At 39.3% G+C, this 26,829-nt stretch overlaps 1 protein-coding gene across 1 annotated transcript in view; it reads right to left on the bottom strand.

The window, feature by feature from the left end:
• The window catches only part of quo (quattro), a 52,640-nt gene extending 26,234 nt beyond the window's left edge, over nt 1-26,406 (bottom strand). Inside the window, exons 1-3 of the mRNA XM_041783319.1 lie at nt 26,117-26,406; nt 6,205-6,402; nt 1,040-2,504 (exon numbers count right to left, since the gene is read on the bottom strand). Of these exons, the coding sequence (XP_041639253.1) occupies nt 1,040-2,504; nt 6,205-6,402; nt 26,117-26,119 (1,666 nt within the window). The 5' untranslated portion in view covers nt 26,120-26,406. The remainder of the gene's footprint in view (nt 1-1,039; nt 2,505-6,204; nt 6,403-26,116) is intronic.
• Nucleotides 26,407-26,829: the final 423 nt, after the last annotated feature.

The following is a 26,829-nucleotide window of genomic DNA, read 5'->3' as shown; positions in this document are numbered from 1 at the left end:
CTGATCGCTCCACTGACCATTGTCAGAAAGTCCCTTCTTATGGCTACTTTTGCTAGGGTACTGCTAGTTAAACTTTTACTTGATCTAAGTCTTTGCTTCATGGGGAAATTGTGACTTTAACACTGTCACTTCAACATAGTTAGAAGTAATGTTAATAAACATTACTTCATGGTAAATTTATTCTTTATATTAGCATTAGCAAATAATAGCAAATAACATCATTTCAACATTTAATGACATCAATTTAATAATTTAATACATCAGAGACACAGTCTGTCAGAACTGAACTGCCATAATTTGCTGGTATAATGTAGTTCCAGTTTTTGAAAAAAAAATTAAATTAAATTAAAAAAAAAAGAATCCATGTTATTAAAAAAGAAGTCTGACAGTTACATTCATAAAATATTGACATTGCAAACATGACAGACTATGCAACATTTTATAAATGAAACAGGGAAAAGGTCAGAGGTCTAATCTGGGATTAAATGATGTATAGACTCATTTAGAAGTGGTCACACAAAAAGTCGCTTGCTTAAGTTATGTTAGCTTTAGCTGAAGCTAACATAGCTGGCTATGTAATAAGAAAATATAGCTAAGTTTGCTTTAGCAAGATAAGCTCAAGCAACGGAAGCTTTAGCAAATGTAGCTTAAGCTAACTTTGCTTTGAAAATGATATAGATAATGTAGATTGATAGCTTGTGTAGCAACTTTGTGACTAGCTTTAGCTGCATTAGCTACATAGCTAAAGCTTTTTTAGATACGTGGATAACTTTGATACACAGCTTACATAGCTTGCATAGCTAAGTTTAGTTCTCATTAAGGAGACCAAAACAAGTCTACAGTGTTAGTGCTGGACTGTTAGACATTCAAACTTCATTTCTGCACTGTGCATATAATCTGTGACAACACAAACAGTGGTGAATGGTGGTGATGGTGGAGGAGTGTCATCCTTAATCTTATCTAATCAATGTTTGGATTGAAAAGAAGAAAGAGAGGGATAAGATATTGTATCAAACAAGTAAAACTCTGGCTTGCTCACCTTTTTTTGCTGACTTTCTCTTCTCCAGTTTCTGAGTCACCTGATCCATCACTTCCCCTTTCTTACACTGCATCATGCTGCTTATTGTTTCAGGGCAGATGTCGCTGTGGCTCCTGTTGTTGAGTTTATAGAGAGGTGGACTCCCTTTAGAGGTTTCTGACACAGTGGACAGAGACCTGACCTTAACTTTGTGTTTCCCTGATGGCTTTACAACCTCTACATTTTCATGTGGCTTAAAGTCACCATGACAGTTCTCCAGAAAGTCTTCTGGTCCTGGATAAGCAGGAGGATTATGTCCAGATTGGTGGGAGATAAGTTTCATGTGAACCTTCTGGCTGTAACTCAAACCAGGGGTGGATTTTAAAACCATGGGTGGTTCCTTCATAAGGTTTTCTGTCGGATGTGGGTCTTGGAGCTGGGAGGCAAAGACTTCTGGTTTGGTTTCACATCCATGTCTGAGTCCATCACTCATCAGAGGTTTATTACAGTGGTTACAAAAGTGTCCAAGTTCATGCTTTTGTGCATCAAATGCACCTTTAGATCTTAACTCAACCTCTTCACAGAGGCCGACCTCCTCCAAAGCAGCCAGGAGGTCCATGCTCCCTCTCTCAAAAGCTACAGGGTTTTTCAGTGCTGCCACATATGAGTCTCTGTACCGACACTTCAAATCTTCTTCTGTTTGCTCATGTCCCAGCTTTGTGAGTCCACAAGGGTTCCCAAGTGGCACAGGTGGAGGAGGTCTGACTGGTTTGAACAAAACTGAACTGGGTGGATTTGATTGGTCCTTCTCTTTTGCGACATCCACCAGGTCTACGTAATCACCCTCAATCTCTCGATAGCTGGGTCTGTCCCAGGTGTTAGGAGAAACCCACCCCACTGGTTTGATTAAAGGTTTGGCGCAGGACTTTGGAAGTCGTCTTGCCTGGTCCATTTTGAGGAGTTTTGAAGAGTCTGCAGGTCTCAAAGAGGCGGACATCCTGTCTTTTGAAGGCAGAAATATGGCTTCCACAGGGAGGGTGGAGGAGTTAAAATGGGAGGGAGCTGAAGTCTGTTTTGGTTCAGGAGGAGATTCCCGATACATGTGCATCACTTTAGGCTTATCTAAGAACTCGGGGATGGCAATTTGAGCCCAGGGTAACTTGATAACTCCTTGATCTGTGCAAAGCAGGCAGCGTGACAGAGGAGTCCCATGCCGTCCTTCATTAATGTCCTGCAGCCATTCTTCAGTGAAAATGCATGGATAGGAAGTCTCAGGGACAGGGGTCTCCTCCACTTCTCGACAGCCCTCCTCCAGAAGACTTTTGAGGACAATACGAGCCGCTTGGTCTCCGAAAGGTTCCACCTGCAGGTAGAAGTCTCCTGGACGCAGTAGCAAAGGGTTCACAGGGGCCAACTGGATGACGGTTTTGTCATGGAGACACAGAGGCCAGCCTTCACAGCGGAAAACCACATCAGAGTATCCAGCCTGGAAAAATAATGTGAAAATGGTTTGAGTTTAATTTTCTGTGGTAATGCACTTAGATTGTCTGAAGAATGCATGGGTTTTCTCAATACACCTATTGAGACAATCAGGGCCTGTACTGCCTACAATGTCAGATGTTTTTCTTCAAGTGTTGCACATTTTTAATTTTAGGGTAGCACTTTATTTCAGTGGGTCCCAATTACCTTGTAATCTTAAAGTAATAAGTGGTAATTAGCTAGTAATTTCTCAAGAATAATTCAGTAATTACCTTGTAATAAGCTTTTATTTACTAATAAATAACTTGGTAATATTAAAGAAGTATTAACCAAGTAATAATGTATTATTTACCAAATAAGTCCTTGTAACAATTCTCTGGTAATTAGGTAGTATTTTACCCTAAACCTAACCCTAACCCTGGTAATATTGTTGCAGTTCTCTGGTATTTAAGTGGTATTTTACCAAATAATATCCTCTAAATAAGATGATAATTTTCTATTGAAGTTGATTGATAATTCCCAGGTAATTTCTTTATTTTGGCCCGCTGAATCAAGGTGAGTCTTGCCTGAATAATTTTTGAGTAATTTTTAGGGTTAGGGTGTTAAGGTAATGGAAGGTTAGGGGTTAAGGTAAAATACCATCTGATTACCAGAGAAAAGTGGCAATATTGCAAGGAAATACTTGGTAATCACTGCATTATTACTTAGGTAAATACATATTACCATAATACCAGGTAGTACTTGTAAAATTCAACTTATTACAGGGTAATTATCACTTTATTATGCCATATTCTTGTTAATTACAACTTATTACTATAAAATGACTAGGTAATTAGGGCCCACTCAAATATTAATTCTCTAACTGAACCATTCAGGCCTTCATTACACTATCACTGAGTCAGCGAAGACTCACTTGGACAAATTTACAAAATAATCTTTAATTTAACCTTAAAAAGACTTAAAAGCTTATTCAGCCTCCTTCATAATCACAAACTCAGGGGTTTTCCAGCATTGAAAACTTTGAGGCAGCTGCCTCCACCTTATTTCATTCTGTTCCTGGACTCTTCAAATGTTGCATGCGTATTTCCATGAACACAGTCTTCCAATGGCATCATTTGCTGCATTGCCATTTCTAACAGAAATTATGGCAACATGCTGATGTGGTAGTGGTAGGCTTCAAACATAATCAGCCTATCACACCAGAAGAAAACGGAATGTAGAAGACAGTAAAAGTCTCTATACAGTGCTTAAACAGGGTTTATCATTAAATGTCCTGTTTTTTTATTTCATTCAGCTTTTCTGTTCTTTTGCAAATACTCTGTTTTTCAGCCCAGCTTTCTCTGACACTATCAGCGACTTAATATTATAACAGTGTGTTCAGAAAGTATTTAGACCCTCTTTACTTTTTTAAATTTTGTTGTGTTGCAGCATCATGCTACAGTGAAAAATAAAATCATTTACATTCTCATTAATCTACACTCCGTACCCCATCAGGCCAAAGTGAAAACAGGATTTCAGACCCTTTGCAAAGACACTTGAAATTTAGCTCAAATTTCTTCAATTTCTCTTGATCTTTGCTGAGATGTCTACGCCTTGATAGGAGTCCATCAGGCCTCTCAGCTGGCAATGCATATGAGAGCAAAAACCAAGCCATGACATCAAAGGAACTGCTGGCAGAGCTCAGAGACAGGATTGTTTCAAGGTACAGATCTGGGGAAGGATACAAAAAAATTCTGTTGCGCTGTAGGTTCCCAAGAGCTCCATAATTGTCAAATGTCAGAAGTTTGGCACAACCAAGAGCTGGTAGCCCTGCAAAATCTGAGCAATCAGGGGGAAGGGCCTTACAAAGAGAGGTAACCAAGAACCTTATGGTCGCTCCAGAGATCCTGTGTGGAGATGGGACAAAGTACCAGAAGGACAACCATCACTGCAGCTTTATGGCAGAGTGGCTAGATGGATTATTCTACTCTGTGCAAAACACATGAAAGCTTGGCTTTATATGGAGTTATTGGCTAACTTAAAGCAGGTTTTCACATGCTTTGCACAACAGAGAATCATGTCCATTCAATTTCATTCACTCCAGGTGGACTCCCAACTAAGGTGCAGAAACACCTCAGCAACGATCAAGAAATATGTGAGAAGCCTGAGCTAAATTTCAAGTGCCAAGTACACAGCATAGGAATACTAGAAAAAAATTCAGACATAAAGCAAACAGAAATAAATAAACAACAAAACAAGCACATTAGGGGAAAGCCAACAACCAAAGATAAAAAAGAGAAAAAGAAAAAAAAAACCTGGTTAACTTGACCATGTTTGAGGTATTAGTAAAAAGAAAAAAAATAAGAGGGATAAACATGCATTTATAAGCTTCTACTGTTGGAGTGTTTTTGTTGGTGTAGAAAGGAAGGGGTCTCCAGAGGGATTTGGGTGGGGTTTAATGTGGATTTGGAATTTGGTGGAGACTAGAGACCAGAGCTCTTCAGCAGATGAAGAGAGGGTGTGTTTTTTAATCATTCTTAATCTGTCTTTATAAACTTTTACCCACTCAAGTGGATAGTGATAACCCACTCTAAATGTAAACATATGTGTATCGTGTCTGTGTGTCATAATATGACAAAGTGATGACTCAGAGAGAAAGTATGATTTCTGACTCCAGTGTTGACAGTTCAGAGCAGATATGCTCTGAAAAGTTGTATGTACTAGGAATGGGCGATATCCTATTGTTTGCAATATACCTCAAAAAAAAAACTTTCCACGATGAGAAAACGGCATTCAACGATAGTAATGGTAAGCTATGGTTGAGGACGTATGTGTCTGCGATTGTCGCGCACACATAAGTCATCAAGTGCGACGCACTCGTAACTCACACGCAGAAGTATATCAAACATGGTGGAAGGCGGAGATGAAACAGAGGAAGAGTTTGTTGCTAAACGAGGAGCTACCTCCATTATCTGGAAATGGTTTGGTTGCAGGAAATCAGACGTGGAGCAGACAACGGATTTTTGCACAGTGTGCTTTATTTTACGATCCCCTATTCCTCCGTTTCACAGCCGTGCAAATTACTCATGGCCCCACCATTTACACGAGGAAATGACGGAGCGCTTAGTCCAATATTTAGAAAGATATGAGTAATAAACTCACATCTCAATGTAGATTTTCTATAAAGTTAGCATAATATAATTTTTACAACAATATACACTGTACACAGTATGATAGATAACATGATGCATGTTTCTTTTTATCAGGGCTGTGGGTTCTGTCTTTTAGGTGCATAGGTGTCTATCTACAGTACTCACCTCACAGACACAGACAAATGGACAGAAGTGTATGGTGGAGGGACAGACAAATATTAAAGCACCACACTGTATGCACTATATCTGAAAATATGACTATGACAACTACTACTGACTCTACTTTCCTCAGTAGTATTCATATAGTTGTTTAGTTTTTTTTTTACTGAAATATACATGAATCAATATTGAACTGAATCGAGAACTGAATCGATTCATGCAATCAGTGGCAGTACCCAGCCCTAGTATATATGTAGCTAATGTAGTTAAGCAGCTTTTCTGAATAAATTTACCTACCTTTAATATTTGAAAATGAACTGCTCTTCATCAGCTTTCTGGATGATAAGTGTTCACAGGCAGGTAGTACACAGAGACAGCAGTAAAATCAGGGATACGTGCAGATTTAACTGTACTCACACAAGCTGCCTGTTGAACGCTCTCCAGCAGGTGTTTAGAGGGGATGAGGAAGTCCAGGAGGCACTGTAACGCATCACCGTGGTAACGTTCATCGATTGTGCGAAACAGCTGGCTGAGGACGATGGGAGCTGTGGCATCGAAGGGTGGGAAGAGGGCCGAGAGGGCGCTCTGGATGGACGAGTCCAGAGATTCTGGATTCTGAGGGGAAAGAGGAGAAGGGGGTCAGTGCAAGGGGGTCATGTTATAGAGCATTGTTATGCCTTTAGAGGGACAGTAGATAGAGCTGGGAAAAGAGGATGACATGCAGGAGAGGAGCCATGGGATTCGAACCCGGGCTGCCCACTTGGAGGACAACGGTATCTGTGCAGGGGACACATGGACAGAACCACTAGACTACCAGAGCCCCTTCTATTACATGTTTTGTATTTTTTGGGTCCAATAGCAGATTATTAGACATGCACATAGATTATGAGTTTGAATGCTCAAAATGTAAAATCTACGGGAGCTTCACCTGACCATAAAACTACACAGCAAAATCTTGAGTGTTAAATCTCTTACCCTTACAAGTAGATTTTAATTCCCAAAGTGTAATGTTAACTCCATTTTAAATTAAATGTTCTTTAGTTTTGGAGTTATCTGACAGTGTTGATGCATTAGTCCAACACTGGTAAATTAACTGATCTAAGCTCTGCCCACTGCCATTTCAAATCTGGGGGTTGGAGTTTTCCCATCATGCCCTTGTACAAAGTGTTTAGATGTTTTAAGATGTATTTATTTGTGTTTAGATTTGTTCAGATGTTGTTCAGTCAGTGATCACTACTGGTATTCTTTTGCTCTTGTTTCTGGTGGATTATTGTTGTTTTTAATGTTAGACACCTCTGCACCATGAGTGAAGTTAACCACTGAGTTACTAACTTGTCATATTTACACTGTATGATGTCAAAATAAGGATAACACTTTGAAAGTTTCAAATGATTCACTTAGAGAGTAAATTTCTACCGTTACAAAAAAGATTTGAGCTTAAATAACACTGACCAGTCTAAGAAAGAGTCTATTTAAAACTCCCAAAAGAGCCAATAATTACACATAATTAGTGTTAAGGTACCAACTTTCCAAAGACAAATCAACCCTCTTTAGTGAAACTGATACAGATCCTACAGATACTGTAAAAGTGCCAGTATTAACACTGATTACAGTATGCCAGTTTTGCTGTGTACAAATACAGACGTTTCATTTAAAAAACAAGTTTTGATCATGAAAACACAGCTGTAGTAAATAATAAAACAATAACTTCCAGCGTATTATGAAGGGTTGTGATCAGCTCACAAGAGAATTGTCCTTCCAACAATAAAATGTTCAATCTAGAGTAAATCTCTCTTTACAGACTACCCTGTCTCATATAATTAAAACTGCTGCCCTCAAACTGAAACTCTGGTTTTGCAGTTATTTAATAACCCTCACTGCCATCCAAATCTTTATTGAATGGCTTTTTAATGGCCTCTTTATTTCGCAGCTACATTAATTTTTATTTTACCAGAAATATGAATATGCTCTGACAAGGTTAACCAACCTGCCAGCATTTTAATGTGAGTGGAAAATGTTGGCCACAGTTGAAGAAGGGAAGAGTGCATAAAGAAACCCGTCGACAGCCAGGTACAGGCTAATTTTTTACAGGATGCATAGAGAAGCAAACCTGCTTTTGAAGCCATGTTTTTTTTTATACTGGCCTGTGCAATATTTGGTGTGTCAACGGTGGACCATTAAAGCCTTGCCTTGTTCTCACACCTTAAACATGGTCTACATGGTTAAAAACTCTTAATAACAAATGCACTACAATTACACAGAAACAGTACCAATATTTTTGGCCTTTGCTCATTTGGAGATCATTAAGGGGTTTTAGATCCGGGGGATTGAGAAGAGGAAAAAATGGTCCACTTTTTCTATCATCAAAGGCAGCATCATCTCTAACAGAAAAAGAGTTTATTTGCCAAAGTCTTAACATGGTGAACAAATTTGTGTTTTATCTAAGGCTTTGAGGGAAATCAAAAACTGTCATGTTCAGGCGATCAAGAGGTGGACTGTGGTTATGGCTTCACTAAAGTTTTTGAACTTGATCTGGAGATGATTAAGGTTGTCCTGCATGAGTGTGCACATCTTGTTTCATGTCTGGCCAGAGAATTCTTCATTTGAATTGTGCATTTGTAGCAGAAGAGGGTCAGCGTCTGATCTAACACAGTGTGACAAGAAGAAAAAAAGAGAGTAGAAACAGTCCCATCACAACTGCCCATTAGGATGCATTTGTGTAAAACGACACCATGTTGTGTCAAGAGGCATACTTAGTTCTGATTAGTGCATAAACAGATGTCTGCATGGGAGAGGCTTGAACCTTTTGAGCCATGAATGTCCACTTTAAAACACACCGGCTCCTTTCTGCTGATGAAAAGAGTTTGCTTATTCATTTATTTTTTGCAGAAATTTCATAAAAGGACCCCCTTTCTTTGCCTCTAAATTATATATTATAAACAGGCTTCACCATTATATGAGCTCATGTCTTTTTTTTTGTTGATCTTCCAACAGGAAAATGGTTTAATCTGTCTTCCTGCACAATAATTTCTACTGTGTTCAGTCCATAACATGCAATTTCCTTGCTGTGTAGCTCTTTCAGTGCCACAGACAGTTTGCGCCTTTGCTCGCTATGACACAGCAGTAAGCTGTTATCCTGCAGGGATTGCTACAAAGCTGACAAGTTGCCTCCTACTGTCTCTGATCATAAAATGTCTTTAATTGAGGAGTCTCTTCAATCAAACCAGCACTCTGCAAAGTTTCTATACTAATCAGTACACCCTTGTTTTCTTTAAATGCAGGATTATAACCTGATGAGGGGCCTGCATCGCCCACGCATGCATCGCTATGTATCCCAGCATGTTGTGAGCAGTAGAGTGACCACTCACGCAACACAATGAACGGGAGCAAACGTTTAATACAGTCTGGTTTGTTGTAATGTGTGTGATGTGATGAGCAGCTGCACTTGCAGACATGACAGCACTTAACATTGGTATAATGGTTGAGCCAGTATGTAAGTTTAGGATGAATTAAAAAATGTGCATAAAAAGTGCATCTCAAACACCAAATTTTATGGTAAATCCTTCCTGTGTCACTTTACTGTATTATGTTCAGGGATATTCAATACAAGTAAAAGGTAAATAGGGCAAACAAGCATATCCTGTTAAAAGACAGTACTCCTGTATTAACAAAAGACATGGGGCGACTTGATCCACATTAAAACAAGACAGCCTGGCTGCGACCGTACATCCACTGTCCACTGTCCACAGGATCCACTGTCCTTCATCTATCAAATAAAGGCACAAAAATGCCCAAAATAAATCTTAAAGAAAAAAAAAACCCAACAATGTTAGCCTCATGATGAAGTATCCTTTCTTATTTTAAATATTAGTCTCTGAGAATATGTGCACATGGATGAACAGCACGCTGTGTGCTTTACGACTTATCTTTTTTGTTATTTAGTTCTTGTACAGTGAATTTGAAAGTACAGTTTCATTCTTTTAGCCACATAGAGCAGGCTTATTGTCTAATAAATGTGTCTTTGTGATTACAGTAAAAGGTTAAATAAAGATGTTAAAAGAGACTTTAAACTTGTTTTGGATCCGGACAGGTCTTAGCCGCTAACCACAGCAGGCATGCTATTCATAAAATGAGTTCACAGTGGCCTGCTGTGTTGATCTCCCCTCCCCACAAAAGGGTCTGTTTTTAGCCCCGTCCTCATTTAGCTTGATGGCCTAACCAAGAGCAGAAACCAGCTCTGGATAAACACAAGTCCAGCAGCTTCAAAGACCACTCACTGGTTAGCTCTGGGACTGCTCTCACTGTTTAGCTAACAGAGACGTGTTAGCGCCTTGGACCGTCATGAAAGACGGAGAACAAAGGTCATGAAGCTGTTTCATGAATCATTAAACGTGAAGATGAATTTTTTTGTTTTACTGCCCAGCTCAGAACTTGTTCTTTTTGGCTACAAATAGTTTAGTCCAACTAATGTGTTAGCATGAAGCTAATGTTAATTACCATCAGTTAATGAGGAATGTTGGATATACATCAAAATCAATATTTGAAGACTTCAGCAGGGTTTTGTATCTCATGTAGACGTTGAATGTCTTCAGTGGAAAAGAATTCTTTCTTTCTCTGATTGTGCACATCTGTCACAACAGATTAGGAAATGGAGAGCAGAATACCTCGGAGGCTGGCTCTTGTGTGGTAATGCATCACAGCTGTTTTAGACTGACTGCAGCCATTCAAATCTGGCTTCTACTGTATCTCTCAGAGCAAACGATAAACCACAGGTCACGTTATGTTCAGCTCTGTGTTGTTACAGCACAGGCCTGAGACGTTCAATTTCCCTGAGAAAGAGCTGTTTAATATCGCTGGTTTTAGTGTCTGTGCTCAAACCAAGACCTTAAACCAAGACTTTAGTGACTTATTACTATAACACTACTCCAAAGACATTTGAAATTTAAACCTCTTTATGTTAACAATCCTACTGTTAAGGCAACTCTGACTCCTGGACAAACCTCTCAAATAAAGAAGGTTAAAGCGTGAGAAGGTTTCCTTGCCCTGACTTTAACTCTGATCTGTGGGTGGTTTGGCTGGTGATGTTCATATGAGCAGGAGCCTCTTAGGATTTAACAAAGCACAGCTCAGCTCAGGCATGCCAGGATGCCAAATAAACTGGGGGGCAAGGAGGGTGGCCGCTAGTGATGTGAGTTCATGTGCACAGAATTCATTACCTTTAATAAAATATAAGATAACATGCCAAACAGGACTCAGCTGCTAATGAAGGTTCTGAGAAAGGAGACATGTTCTGAATATGTTTTATTGCTTTAATAATAGCTATGGGTACAACTATAATAACTGGCAGATTTGGTGGCAAAGGGTGGCAAATCTTTCTGGGGTCCAGCCAAATGGGGGGGCCAATGGAGGTCAGCAAACTCATGGTCCATTCAAATTAAACTGTGATAACCACATATATATTTTAACGGAATAAGGATCACTCTTATCACAATCTTTAATTTATAAAGCCTTCTTTGAAATTTAAACCTATTTTCTTAAAACAGATTTATACTGGGTTACAAGTGGCAAAAAGGGGTCAAAACGGAAAAAAATGGTTAACAGGGGTAAAAAATGGCAGAAAGTGGCAGAAAGCTCAGTGGTTATATCCCTGACATTGTCTAATCCCAGTCAGGGTCCACAATGAATACTCACTGTGCACTGACCACAAACCTTTTTGGGGGCTGTAAGAATTAAGCTAAGAAGACTTATCATGTTTTGATTCTGTAGAGCTGCTTTTTTAAAACCTGAACTGTCAGTAGTAGACACCTGCCAATCATTTTGCAAGAAGTTTGAAACATAGCATAGGCATATTACTGTACATAGCAACATGTCATTTGCAACAGAAGCACAAAATACACACTACTGGTAACAAACAATGATGTTATGGTTTAAAATGTGACTGTTTACTGGCAACTTTCAGCTGAATACATGTGAAAAACTAAAAGAATACTCACAAATGCCTCTTTGAGTATTGTTTTAATTTAATACAAAAAGCAGATTTCCACATTTTACTGACAAACTAAACAAAGAGGTATCAATGACACCTCAATGATGACAGCTACATACGCATCAAGGTCTCTGTATGCTTTCAGATCACTGCCTGTGTACAGAGAAAGATTCTGGGCTTTAACTACATCTATAGAGATCCCAGGAGGCATCATACATACTCTCTCTCAGTCTTCATAAGTTTCTCTGATTGTGAGGGCCCTCAAGGTGACTCACCTCATCTGTCAGAGTCACTGACAGTAGTGTACTACTTATACTATATTGCTTCCTATTACTTATGTAGCTCCAAAATACACTATGAACATAATCAATAATTAAAATGTACAGTGGTCCAATACAACACCAGGGCTTCTGCTTTCTACTTTACTGAGTGAGAACTTGGAAGTCACATGATCAAGAAACATCAGTTAACAAAGGATGGATATTTGTGTCCTAGTTGTTGAAAGTAGATAGGGCTAGAATAAGAAATCAATGCCAATAAAAAGTATTCACCCCCATGGATATAGTACCCTTTGGCTAATTCTATAAATCAATCAGAGTCAAAGTAATTTGGCTTTTTGACAAAAAAAAAAAAAAATCAGTATTTAGTAGATGCACCTTTGGCGGCAATAACAGCACTGAGTCTGTGTGGATAGATCTCAATCAGGCTTGCACATCTGAACAGAGCAATTTTATTCCATTCTTCTTTGCAAGTCCAGACACAAGTTCTCTATTCGACTGAGGTCTGGACTGTGACTCAGCACCTTGTTCTCTTTAAACCATTTCTGTGTAGCTTTCACTGTATGCTTCATTCATTGTCTCACAGACTGAATAAGATTGTGCACCCAGATTTTCCTATATTCTGCCACATTCATATTACCCTCTACCTTCACAAGCCCTCTAGAGCTGGCTACAAAGACGCATCCCCACAGCCTGATGCTGCCACCACCGCTGTGCTTCATAGCAGGGATGGTGTCTTTGTGGTGATGTACAGTGTTTGCTGTCCACTTAACATAGTGTGTTGTCTGCTGGCCAAAAAGTACCATTTTGGTCTCATCAGACCAAATGACTTTCTCCCACTTGACCATGGAGTCTCCTACATGCTTTTTAGAGAACTGCAGTCCAGATTTAATCTGAGTTTTCTTCAACAGTGGATTTCTCTTTGCTACTCTTTTCTCTGAGCTTGGAGTAGCTTGAGTGTTCTTTTGTCCTCATGGTGTAATGGTAGCCAGGAATACTGATTTACCAGTGACTGGACCTTCCAGACACAGGTGTCTTTATACTGCAATCAGCTGACTTACATTCACAGTACTCAGGTGATCCACATTTCACTAATTGTGAAACTACTAGCACCAATCGGCTGGACCCTTTTGAATGAGGTCAGTCACTTTAAAAGAAGGTGAATACTTATCCAGTTATGTATTTTACCTTACATATTTTTATTTAATAAACATAACTTTGTAGAAATCTGTTTTCACCTTGACATTGTTGATTTGTCAAAAAAGCCAGCTTACTCTGATGATGATTGATGTATAAAATTGATAAAAGGATAAACCATTCAAAGGATGGAAAGCTTTTTATAGGCACTGTGGGTGCGAACGTCATCCTACTTCTTTCAAGCATTTACTTTTGTTTGTGTTAACATGGCAGTTGGTATTGTTTGAATTCTCTTTCCACATCCTCTCTTCACTTTCCTGTTTATTTGTCTTTGTTAAAAAGATCAATGAAATAAAGACATCAATAAATCAAACCATGAAAAATGACATCATTTTTCTGTGTTAATATTTCAGTCCTGCTGGTTGAGATACCAGGCAGCTGTAACATGTGTGAAGTGTGTATTGTGACTATTATGCTCCATTAAACTGAGTGTTGAAGGTTTAGTCTCTCTTTGTGTTTGTAAAAGCTCCCCCCATCACAAAATCTCCTGGTTAACAGCAATTTGTTCACAGACACAATCACTCCCCTACATCATTATGATAACAGTATATATAACAGTATATCAATGCACAGATCTGATTTGTTCTTCCTTATGATGACAGAGATAGAGCTGCTACTTGTTCAGGTATTCCACACCCAGGACCAGCCAGTTAGGAACATTCAATAAAACATAAATCCTGAATTCTATCTTGGCGAGCAGAGACGCTGGTTTTGATTGCTGTCCAACTGACGATCACATTCCACCGCCGCCTGCTCAACATGGTCCACACAAGGGGATTCCCTCTCTGCCTTCCCAGCCTGTGATTTAACCCAAGAAATATCTCCAGTCTCAAACAAAGGTCATTGTTTGACCTGAATTGGCATGCCAGGCTGGACAAGAGGCATTTGTTATAAAAATGGACTCCCTCTTTGTCTTGTCTCGCCCCCTGGGAGTGTTAGGAGTGTTGGGTCTTAAGCAGATAATTACAGGTTTCTCCATGTTGCCTCGGGCTTTGGCTAAAGAAAGTCAGGCCCAGACTTTGGCCACAGTATAAACAAGATGTCAGTGTATATAAAGGTGTGTCATCTGTGAGAAAAGCCTCAAAAGATTAGAGCTGGCCAGGATGTCTTCATGAAGGAGATTAACTAAACAGACAGAGCTCCTTATGGGACATGCTGGATGTTACAGGTCTGTCTGAGCACCTCCAGGGTTAAAACCAAAACATGTGCAGAAATGAACATTTCAGTCATGAGCTGCTGGTTAATCCTGAAGTCAAAAGCTGAAATCTGCATGTTTGGGCTTGCAAAAATGTGCCAGAGTCTCATATGACACATCAAAAATCCAGCAAGAACAATAGCCAATCTTTGTGCTGTCAAATAATCATCACAGGGAGAGGAAAGAGTGTATTTCAAATGTGTTTTTATCCTAAATTGCTTCATTGAATTAATCGGAGGCCCGTTTTCTACAACTCTCAAACAAGAAAAACAATGCTGGCTCTTGGATTAATCATATCATGAGGAAAAAAACCTTCAGTTAATACTCATCCCTCTCCACGTTTTCCTCCTTTATCATTCAGTGTCTCTTGTTTGGCAGCGAGACAGTGCTTCCTTTGTGTTCAATCCACTCTTGTAAAACTCAGCAGAGGGGCTCTCCATTCAGTTAAGCCATCCTAAACTCTTTTAACCAAAAAAAAAAAAAGGCCTCAACAAGACCAAACTCCTACATCGTTTGAAGAGTCACTCCTGGCAGAAGTAAACAGGGTATCTGTGTGCTCGGGAACAGATCTTTAATCTTGCGCAGCTCTTCAGGATTCGTTGATGCTTTCATTCATTCATCTTGATCTGGAGCTCAAATGTGTTTAAATAAAAGACCTCACATGAATACTGTTGTGTTTCAGGGTCTCTGATTTGGTTCATCGTGATTTTACTGCACAAACTCTGAACTTTCACATTGTTCTGAGTCAGAGCATGCTGTTTCCTTAGTGACTCAGTAAGCAGTGAATGATGAAAAACAAAGGCTGTGCTTGAGATCCAATATCTATCTTTCATGATCTCAATGAACAATCATTCAAGTGTGCCCGCATGCTACATAAATCTCTGCTGTCTTCTCTTTGTAAACAAAACCCCTGACTCACAGCTGCTCAGACAATGTGTTACGAAATGTTACATTTACTAACCTGTTCTGTCTGAATGTTTTGCTTCTGTGAACTGAAGATGCATTCAACAAAAAGACTGATTATCTCACTTCCCATCATGCCAGATGAGCACATTTGCTAAAGGGTAACTCAGGATCACACAGGTGCAGTTAGAGAAAGAAGTTGCCAAATCCTTGATGGAGTGATAAGAAAGGAAGAAAAAGCAGAAAGCATTTTTGAAGACACTCATAAGGTTATGAAATGGAAATTAAAAAAATTAAAACAAATAAAAATAAAAATAACTAATACATATGTGTATGGTGGTTATGATCACTATGTTCTTAGCTTTTTTTTCTCTTATTTAGGATGTGTTTCAGTGGATCTTGTGCAATATCGGTAGCCCAGTTTTTGTCATACAGACTATAGTACACACTAGTATTATGTCGTATACTTACTGTTACGTCCGCCAAGGAGGTTATGTGATCAGCAGGGTTTGTTAGTTAGTTAGTTAGTTTGTTTGTTTGTTAGCAACATAACTCAAAAAGTTATGGACGGATTTTGATGAAATTTTCAGGAAATGTCAGAAATGGCATAAGGAAGAACTGATTGGATTTTGGGAGTGATCCAGATCACTGTCTGGATCAAGGAATTTTTAAAAGGATTCTTTACTATTGGGAGATAGGGCTAATGGCTGAGGTCTGCACTCCCCGAGTGCTTTTCTAGTTTCCTGTAATTTTGTTTCATATCCTTTTGTTTCATATTATTTGGTTTAATAGAGTATCAAACAGTATAATTTAATCTCACATTTAACGATTTTATTGTGTCACGTTATCATAATGCACCATTCTGTATCACTTGTATCATACATTTCATATCTTATCTCATTGTTTCACATTGCATAGTATTATGTGATATCATAAGGTGTTGTAACAAATCAGCTGGTATTATATTTTATGGTATGACATATTATTTTGTATTGTAATGCACCATATCGTATCATGATCTAATGTGACATAACTTGACATAACGTGAGTAATGTAAAGTGGCGTAACGCTAGGTGAAGTGATGTGAAGTATTGATTGTATCATATTGTATTGTATAGTAACATAATGGATCAGCTGGTATTATATCTTATGGTAGGGCATATTGTATTTTGGATTGTATCATGATATTTTGTATCGTAACTCATCATAATGTATCATGATCTAACGTAATATGGCGTAGCATAAGATGATGTAATGTAATGTATCTGATTAACCTTGCAAAGCAGATAGATTCGCCCATTTCCATGTTTCTCACTGGCGAATCCATCTTGCAAAGTTCCCATCTGAACAGTCAGGGCCCAGTTAGAAAGTGACAGGACCAATCAGGAGTCAGAGGCAGTACTTTAGGGTGTGGTGAAGTCGGGGCGTAAGCAAGCAGCAACAAGATTGCGATTATGGCGGGAGAGATTAGCGTGGATGCTGCTAAAGCTAGTTTTATCAGAACGTGGCGACATTTCTTCAATAAAAGAACAAAGAACATTGTTGAGTTGTTTTCTTTTCGAAAACAACAAAAGTCGTGTACTGACATGTCTACAGTTGCCATGGTTTGCATTATGCAGTTCTCTATGGAGTTTACTCCTCAGTAGCAGCCCACACCTACAACGTCACATGATTTGTTGCTCTGATTGGCCTGCAAAGATGTGACAGACACATTATATAGCTTGGCATTTTAGTGTATGTAACAGATGATCTGGTATTATATCATGTGTTTTGTATCCCATCACACTGTTTCATTATGTATCATACAGTATCATATTATGTTGTTACCTATTGTAACATTGCTTCTTTTCATCCCATCTTGTGTCATATTGTACTGTATTGTGTATTTTTTACAGTATTATTCTGATTGTTTTCATTTGTATCGTATCACACTGCACTCTTGTATCGTGTCATAAAATCTCATTTTGTTATCAAATGCTATGTTATGGCGGGGTATTGTGTGGTTACTTATGGTATCATATCATATGGTATCATATCTTATTGGATGGCATCATTTGTGACTGATACACAAAACACTGTCATTTACAATGACAGCACACATTTTTCTGGATCTTATCTTAAACCGTAGTAAATCTTTTAGAAAGGACTGCAATTGTATGACTTTTAGAGAGGGTTAAACACCATTATAAATTAAATTATAAATTACATCATAACACATAATTTTAGATTGAGAAATTGGAACGAGTCATAGACTTTTTCAGTCTTAGCACAAGGAATTTACAGATGGTCAGAGTGTTAGTTTTCACAGGGTGTGTACCAAAACTGATACATGCTGCTCATCTTACCAAAGCTTTGCAAAGTTTTCTATGAGTCCATGCATGACATTGCCTATGAAAGTACTGTATATAAGATGGAAACATAACTCATCTTTAAAATAGAAATCCTTCGATGTGATCTTAGAGTAGCAAGTAAATGTTAGACAGATGTCCTGTCATGTTCTGCCAAACAGGTTTTGACTGAAGCTGTTCAGCAAGTTTAGGATTTAAGCAAGACAAAACTTATCTTAAGTCTGGAGACCAGTATCTTTTTAAACAAAGTCTGGGAAGGAAATGACAGTGTTGTAGTCACTGTGATTCCAGAAACAATGCTCACTGAAAGCACTCACAGACAGCCTATAGCTGCACAGACATTTCCCCTCAAATGCTTGGCAGGGACTCTGTTTTGAAAATACACTGCCGAGCCTCTGTTGAATTTGACCCACTTTTGTGAAACAGAGATAATAAACATAGTGAAATATGGCTTAAAGCTCCACGACAGCTTTAAGAACGCTGGTTTGCTGACTAGAGGAAAATAGATGTGATTTTGTTAATACAGTTCATTGAAGCAGATGTCTGCAATTATAGATATTTTTTCTATAAATCAAATCAGATTATTGTGCAGATTGTCCCTGATTGTCTGTTGAAATGCTCACAGCGAGTGGAGCAGGGTGCAGGATGTCTGGTTAAAGGAGCACAGATGCTGGTATTGTAAAAATGTGTTGATTTGCTGCAGGCAAAGGAAGGAGCTACTGAAGACTGAGCCATGGCTGTTAAGGAGAAAGAGACACAGATGTGACCCTCAAAAGCACAGTCAGGACCTCTACTGTCAGCCAGTTGAAATCAGGATGCTCTCACATAGTGTGTGAGAGTGTGTGTCCACATATAGTTTGTATGAAATGGTCTATAATTAAAGTTTTAATATAATGCAACATTTAAACCTGAATATAGCAGGTATTTCATTTAAGTGATGCCTATCCAAAGAGAAAGTGAAGTAAAACTCCTTTGAGGTTTGTTGTTCCCAGCTCTGTGTTCACACTGATGCGACGGCGCTTCCTTCAGTTTGATATTTTATGCTCTGGAGCTCAAACATGCTTCATTCATGCTTTTCTGGCACTAACCTGTTTCTCTCTAACAGTCATTCCTGCCATCAGTTGAGGGAAGAGACACTGCACCACCTACTCAGACACATTGTAGTGGCACAATGGTGAAGTTTCATTGAAAGAGCGCAACTGAAGGAGAACCAGAAGACTTTCCACAGAGAGAGACTTTGTTTGGTCTAAAATAATTCAAACATGAATGAATCATCTTTGGGCTGCATATTTGAATGGAGATCAGTCTTACAGATAGTTGTACTTGGCTGGAACACAGGGGGACTGGTAGAGAGCTTTGTTTTAGTTTAAGATACAGGTAGGTGACTGTATATTGTATATTAGCTTATTATATCTTAGAGATGAACTTAAAGGGAGATTTTAAGCAGATTTAGTATCTTTTAGCTTCTTGTTTTGGTTTTATGTCAAGTGCCTAAAATGTATATTTTTTGTGTCAGCCCTTAATTTGTACCGTTTCATTTAACCCTTAATAGGGCACTTAGGGAAATATAATTTTATATAAAATATTTAAATATAATTTCTCAGGGCACTTAGGGAAATATAATTTATATAAAATATTTAAATATAATTTCACTGGTGGACCTCAAAACTTTTCTACATTTGTCACTTACAAATAGAGTATCAATAACCAGTATCAATACTGTCACCGGTAAATATTTTGCCACGGAATGGATTTCTGCTACACCTTCATCACTGGTTTAAATGCCTATGTTTTGCTGTGATGCACGCGCCAGGCATATGCGCTCCCACAGCTGGCGGAGAGAGTGATTTGTGACACACAGCACAGGCTGAGTCCAGTCAATAGCACATTTAGCTCTAGCATTACATGTAGCCAGGTAACCAAAGTTGAGTAGTTGAGGTTGTTGAGCATTGACAGTTCTGTCAGGCTGACCCCATTATGTGATGGTCTCTCTGGAGGAGAGAGTCCCAGGTGTAGGAGAGAATGAATTTCCATCGTGGACGGGGACAACGCAAGAATTATTGGATCTGAGAATAGCACACACAAGCGCCGGATCAAAGAGGCCAGGAATCGGGATAAGGGAGCTTTCATGCTCTCTTATACCTGGGACTCTCTCCTCCAGAGACCTTCAGGCAGCAGAGCGGCATGGTCAGCCTGATAGACCTGTCGGTCTATCACCTGGGACCACACCTGGGAAGAACAGCTGATAAGGGCATGTCACAGCAGGTGAGGTGACGCTTCTGAAGAAGACTGCAGATGACAGTTGAAACATGTCAAACACACTGATTTGTCTAAAAAGAGAAAGAAGAAAAATGATACACTATAGAGTACAATTTTTCTACATTATAAAGAGTTAGTTGTTCAGAAATGACCTTAAGTATGGTTGCTAAAGGAAATAGCTATATGTCTTAATACAGACATCATCATACTTATCTAAATAGGCATATGTCCAAATATGGGGCCTCTATTTTTCACACTAAAATTTTAGTAAAACTACACATAACATCTATATGACAGAAAGCACTACTGTACACCTTTATAATGTGTGAGTCTCATCAGCTTTATGTAAAACTGCATTTCGCAAGTTCTGGATGAAACAGGAAGTCTGAGACACTCTGGGCCACTGCTGTTTGATCGGGTGGTGTGATGTCAAATTCCATGGCTTGCACTAATTGGCTAATACAAAGATTCTGGTTCTATTGTATCACAAATAGTAGGGGGAGGGCAAAGTGACCACATGGTTTCTTGCCCATAGGGTTGCTGGGAAAATGTCCACTGACTGCCATGTACTCCACAGCAAACAATGGACAGACAAAATTAGCAACTAGCTGGTGAATTCTACTGGAGCGTTGAGCAGCTTTGGCTGAATATTTCTGCTGGTAGTTAGTGGAGAGAAAATAAAGATAAATGGAGTCAACTTTGGACTGACATTCATCAGGTCGACACAAACATAACACCAAACAAAAGGGAATGCCATCCAGTGGCTTGATGTTGAAACACATTGGTCGTTTAATCTTTGTACGGAGATTCTGTAGTAATGTCTTTTGTGGTGCTTTTAAGACTTGCCTGGACGGCTGCAAAACCAGTCAATTCTGCTTGTGATGAATTGACAAATGTTATAAGTACACTTTTCACCTCATAAAAACTAAATCTACCATTTTGTTTCTATTCTTCTTGAACATAATTGCTAATTACTGTTTTACTGTATCTGCTGAATCACTGAAGAAAGAGACAACCACATCCAAACCCCAACAACAACCCTCATGGGCTTTCTGGTGATTTGCATTCACTTTGAATAACTTTGACTATTGCAACAGACTGAAAAACACAGCATGCATGCATGCAGCACATTGCCTTGTTTACAGTAGAAAAGACGAAGACTTTCTACTAAGAAAAATGCACTTCACCTTGCTGGTGAATAAATGACTCCCAGTTGTACTTGTCACACAGTAACCAAATGCAAACACGATTCACTTCAGCAAGCAAGGGCTCTGGATTTGGTATTATTGCTGAGTGTTTACCCAAGATAGACACATACGGTCACACACGGTGCAGTAATCTAATAATTTAGACTCTGCAGGCTCCTGACTGGAAGTTGGAGGGTGGTCAGGGAAAACAACATCAGTCTGGTAATAAGTTAAACAAACATCTGAGGCTGTAAAAGCTGCTCAAACAAGTGCTGCTAGGAAGGACAAAGTACAGTGGTGGCCATCTCTAGACGTCTTTAAACATCCGTCCTGCTCTCCCTAAATTAATATGACATGCCTGGGAAGATTTTACGAGTCTAACCGCTGTCCATATAAAGAAGAAAGATGCAACGAGTAAACAGAAAGTTACAAAAGCCCTGAGGACATACATTTATTGACTCAGTTCTCCTGTGTTTTCTCCAGATCTCAGCTTATTTACCCCACATCCATAGAGTTGTGAAAGCACAAAAATAAAAACTAAAAAGATGAGTCACAATAAAACAACTGGAATTCACTTATCACAGGAGAACTAAACGAAAAAAATGCATGGTTACTAGGAGTGTGACGAGACGCTTATCAAACGAGAGGAGATTTGAGTCCACGAGACACGAGAGGAGTCACGATTTTAGACTTTTTTTTAATTTGGGAAAAAATTACATAATTGCAAAGCATTCAGGTCTATTCAGAAATGTTTAAATTAACTCCTCTTGTACTGAATAGGCTATCAATGCTTACAAACAGTTTTTCTTGTGTAACTCTGACTCAAACTGTTCATTTTAATGCTCTTCAAATCAGACCTTTCATTTTAATAGTCTACCACATCTTTTATTTACTACACTATGCACTCATTGCTACAATTACAATACTAATAATAATAACAATAATAATAATAATAATAATAATAATAACAATAATAGCATTTAGATTATTTTGAAAGTACTTCAAAAACTATTTACAACAGACTGAAATATAAAGAGCTGCATCAGTAAAATAAAATTTTTTCTCATCCTCTTTAAGGACATCCATATTTAAAACACTCAACAAAATATTTCTGTCAATAACACATTTGCTGAAATTTAGAGAAATTGATTAAATTATCGTTTTGTGGTCTTTTTTTCTCAGATGAGCTTTGACAGTGTTGGACACGATCCACAGATAAGCGTGTGTGTTAATGTGGGGGTGTGTTGGTGAGCGAGTGTGTGTCTCTGCTCTGTCTGCTGTCAGACAACAAACAGGGCACATTTAACTGGAGCTAGAACTTCTTTTTTGGAGCTAACAGTGGACTCTATTGCCTCAAACCGAGTTAGTTCAGCTAAGTTTACCGCTGTAGCATTCAACGACCCATCATGCTACACATGTTAAGCTTCTGATTGATGATATGCACAGCCGACAGCTGATGGATGTGTGACTGACAGACGGTGAGACGAGAGGAAGACATGACAATGCAGTGACTGAATTAAAGTTATTAAGTAAACATATAGCGGCACTATGAGCGAGACTGTGCGCATACACGAACTCGTGGAGACTGCACAGTTTTACAGCAGCAGAATTTCATCATTTCTATTATAACCCTATAATGCATTTGTGGATCATGTGTGGCCCTGAGTAGCGCACACAGAGGAGGGGGTGGGGGTTGAAGTGGTGATCGAATGGGTCACGGATCAGCTCCATTACTTCATTAGCTCTCCCACCAACAGTTTTAAAATGTCCAGGGCATCTTCGTAAACTTTTATAATTTCGAGGTTGGTATTGTTTTGTGTAAGGAGAGCTGCTGCTGATCCTGGTGTCTGGCCAATATTGATCTCGTGGGATGATTTTCACCTCCACCAGAAGTCTTTGATCTCACGAGATCTCGTCACACCCCTAATGGTTACAGGTTCATTAAAGGCTTCCATGTAAAACAACAGGAGTTAGACGATACATTCAAAAATGTGATTCTTGCAAGTCTGTTAGAGTACTACAGAAGCTGTAAATGGATGCAGGGGTTTCTGTTAGCCAGTATTCACAAATCTTTGGCTGGTTTCACAGGTGGATGTCCAGCAGATAAGAATATTAACAGCAAAAATGTCCGGCTGAAATACTTGCCAATTACCAAATAAGTAAGACGTTAATAATTACAGTTTTAATTTCACGCTGAAGATACTGTATGTTGCAAGAATTCTTTAAAATAAACTCAAAGAAAAATAAAGTCAAAGTAATTTTGCTACGACCGACTGCAAGGGTTGTTTGTCCATGCAAGACAGCAATATGCTAATTTAGGTGGCAGATATTGAAGAAGGGGTATTATATTTCCAGTTTTTAAACATCAATATAAAGTCACAGTGTTGGGTGTCCATACTCCACGTATGCAAATTTTCAAACAGTAATCTTGGAATTAGCGTGTAAACTGATGAAAACGGTTCGTTGAAAATCTCTCTGAGAGTCTCCCGAGATAAGATTTCAATGGAGCAAACTGATGAGGTCATCGCAATAGGATCTCCTGACTGGTTCGTGGTTCGTCCGTGCTGCCGGCAAAGCGGAACAGACTGCCCCCACAAGGCCTTCTAGCCATTTAGCAACACAGTAATTAACCACTTACCGAACCGATACGTCCTGCTCTATCCTTTGCTGCTGCTGGTTTTCTTCCCCCGTCTCTCCAAACTATCAGGGTCAGACTCCGGGTCTAACACGTACGGATGTATATCAAAATTCGCCATATTTTCCGGACTGGTTCATTCAAAGTTTTCAGCTACTAGCATAACAACATTAGCCACATTGGAGGGAGCGGGCACAAAACACTGAGTCCTGCCGCCAGCCAGCCTCCGGAAAATCAGCCATTCGGAGGAAAGCAGGTCCGTGGAGCGGGGGATGTTAAAGAGACAGCAGTGAAAACGAATCCTTTCAGACGGAGGTTAAAATAAGGGTTTTTCTGGACGCCAGTGTGAGAAACATGGGTTTTTTGAGCTGTAAACCATGTAATGCTACTATGTTGGTATCAGAGAGATGGCATAAAGCCTTGAAAAAAGGCATAATACCCCCACTTTAATGTGCAGTATGAAAGGATTCTGAATTAGGCAATCGCTGCAGGTAATAAAGAAGTCAAAACAAAGGGAAGTGCAGATAGCTGAGCAGTATGATGCAACAGCCAAAACAAGGACGGGCCTGGGCCGAGCAGAGAGTTGTAGTGGACTTCGAAGAGTACAAATCTACCAATGTCCAATTCTCTGATGACATGGAACTGTACAGTATTCAACACAGAATCCTGTCATGCAGAAAGGCACAGACTGTTAGTGCTGGTGGCGAGAGCACCATCTCACTTCTTCAAAGCTGTGAGCATTTGCCCATGGTGTCCTGGCTAATCAGCAGCAGCAGTATTGGAAGAGCCATTGATATGTGTTAAATGGAGGCATATATTATACAACTGACAGCATGTGTGTAAGGAAAAACTTGTAATTTTTATTGCTTGTGTAGACGCATTACTCAAAACGAATGAAATAATATAATTCTACTGTCATTTTTACAAAGATGTGCTTAGTGACAGACTTAAATGGCTAGTTAATAGCTGACAAGGCAAATAGCCAGTCATTTCAAGGATTTTAAGGAGGCCAGATTTCATGGTGGCCCTGGCTTTCACTGGCTCCACCCTGGTCAGAATGAGAAAACCGACATATACACTAATCCATATAAATGCATACCGTCTTCACAAACTAAACTTTTTTCTGAGCTATCTTATTGATGGTTGAGTATAGTTTTATGTTATTATCCCGGATGAGCCCCCAAGGTAACACATTTTTCATTTAGAATTTGCTGTGGGCCAATTGAAAATGGGTCAAGGGTTGGACACTCTTGCTCTAACTGAATAAACATCTCTACATTTGAAACAAATATGTCAGTTGTTTCTCAGGATTTTGGCTTGTCTTCTTTTCTTAAAACAACAAAGCTGGTTTTCCTCTGCTAAGAGTTAATTTTTCAAGACAAAACAACTGATGTGAGCTCAGTATCACAGGAAATCAAGCACTGGTATCCCAAGATAACCAGATAAATAATAATAAAAAGATCTCAAAAAATATCAGATTTACTTGTTAGCATGGGAAAATGGAGTAAAATAAAATGTACAGCTGTATAAGCTCTTATAGCTTATGCAGAGTAAACTTTAAACCTTGTTCTACCTCTTATCTGTGTTTATTTGACCATTTCCTTGAAGCTTTGACCAGTGAATAAAAGTTCAAAGCAGCCACATCCTTTACACAAATCCATTGTCAAAGTCCTCTTGTTCCCATTTTACGGCTCACTCACTGTCATTAATTAGTTTCTGTTGTCTCCAGGATAAGCCCAGCCCTCTTGAATTGTAAAACCCTCTGGTTTGAGCCTTGTAGAGTTCTGAATGCTGAACTGGAGAATTCCTTTATGCACATATGCAAAGTAGTCAAATGCTTCATACACCAAAACCCGCTCCTCTCATTGAAGTATGTGTGCCATCTGCATCAATGAAAGCACCAATGAAAGAACTTAAAAAGAGGCAAAACTAAAGACAAAGTGCCTCTAGCTGTCTCTCTCTCTTTGTCAGTATAAACACTCAAGAAGCTTGAGATGCTGTGATGGGAAACAGTCCCACCAACTGTGCTAACAAAAGGTTTATGTTGTGCAGTAATGTTAGCTTTGTATGTCACAGTGATAAGGTTTCATAAAAGAGGACAAAGAATGGGCATCAAATAATCATGCATGAGAAAATGTAGCAAAGGGGAGGGAATCACTTCTGTTTTCAGGCTTGTAAAACTTCAATCACACATGGCTGGCAGAGCTACAGAGACAAAACAAAGTCACTTGTCCAAGCCGGAGGCTCACGCTCTCAGTTACTGGGTCAGTGGAGCACTTTAACCCCTAAAGCAGGGAGTAACAGCAGATGTAAACAAAGAGGAGCAAAACTTTGACTTTACCATCTTTGCAGGAGTTTCTTCCTTCTCACGCAGAAAGTTTTTCCATTTTCTGGTCCTGATAATCCTCTACAGACAGCCTCCCCAGGCTCTGTGCTGACGGTTTTGCCATGTTTACAGCTTTAACAGCAGGAGTTGACTGCAGTTCATCCACATGACAGTTAGCCATCCTGATAGAAAAGTAACTGGAGTCACTTCCATTCTTCAAAGACTTTCCAAAAGTCCGAGAGTGTTGCAGAGAAAGCAGCAGAATGCCTGTCAGACTGCCTGTTGATCCTCAAGCTCCTCTTTCACTTCTCTTTTTGCGTCTCTGGCAACTTAGTGCAACTTGGAGTGTTTGGGAGTGAGAGAGAGGGAGGGAGGACAGAAAGGGGGAGGAGAAAAGCTTTCCCTTTTTGGGGGGAAATCCCCCTCAGGGCTTTTCATTTCTTCTCTCTCTCTCTCTCTCTCTCTCTCTCTCTCTCTCTCTTACACACACAAGGCTTTATCCCATACCTAGCACACTCACAGACACAATGTGGATGCACAAAAGCGTGCCAGTCTGCACACACTGACTGGGTTTGTTACAGTAGGTAATGTAAGACTCCCAACATCCCACTTTGTCATGCATGTAAACTCATATATGCATATACACTCCTTTGGCCCACCATCAGAGAGCCACACAAATCCAGCCCCCTCGTTTGTGGCCCCCTTTCTTTCTATTTTTAATCACTAGA

The sequence above is a fragment of the Cheilinus undulatus genome, linkage group 3 (genome assembly GCF_018320785.1).
Source record: "Cheilinus undulatus linkage group 3, ASM1832078v1, whole genome shotgun sequence".
Lineage (NCBI taxonomy): Eukaryota > Metazoa > Chordata > Actinopteri > Labriformes > Labridae > Cheilinus > Cheilinus undulatus.
The sequence above is the reverse complement of the archived record's forward strand: the minus strand, read 5'-3'. Positions and strand labels throughout refer to the sequence as shown.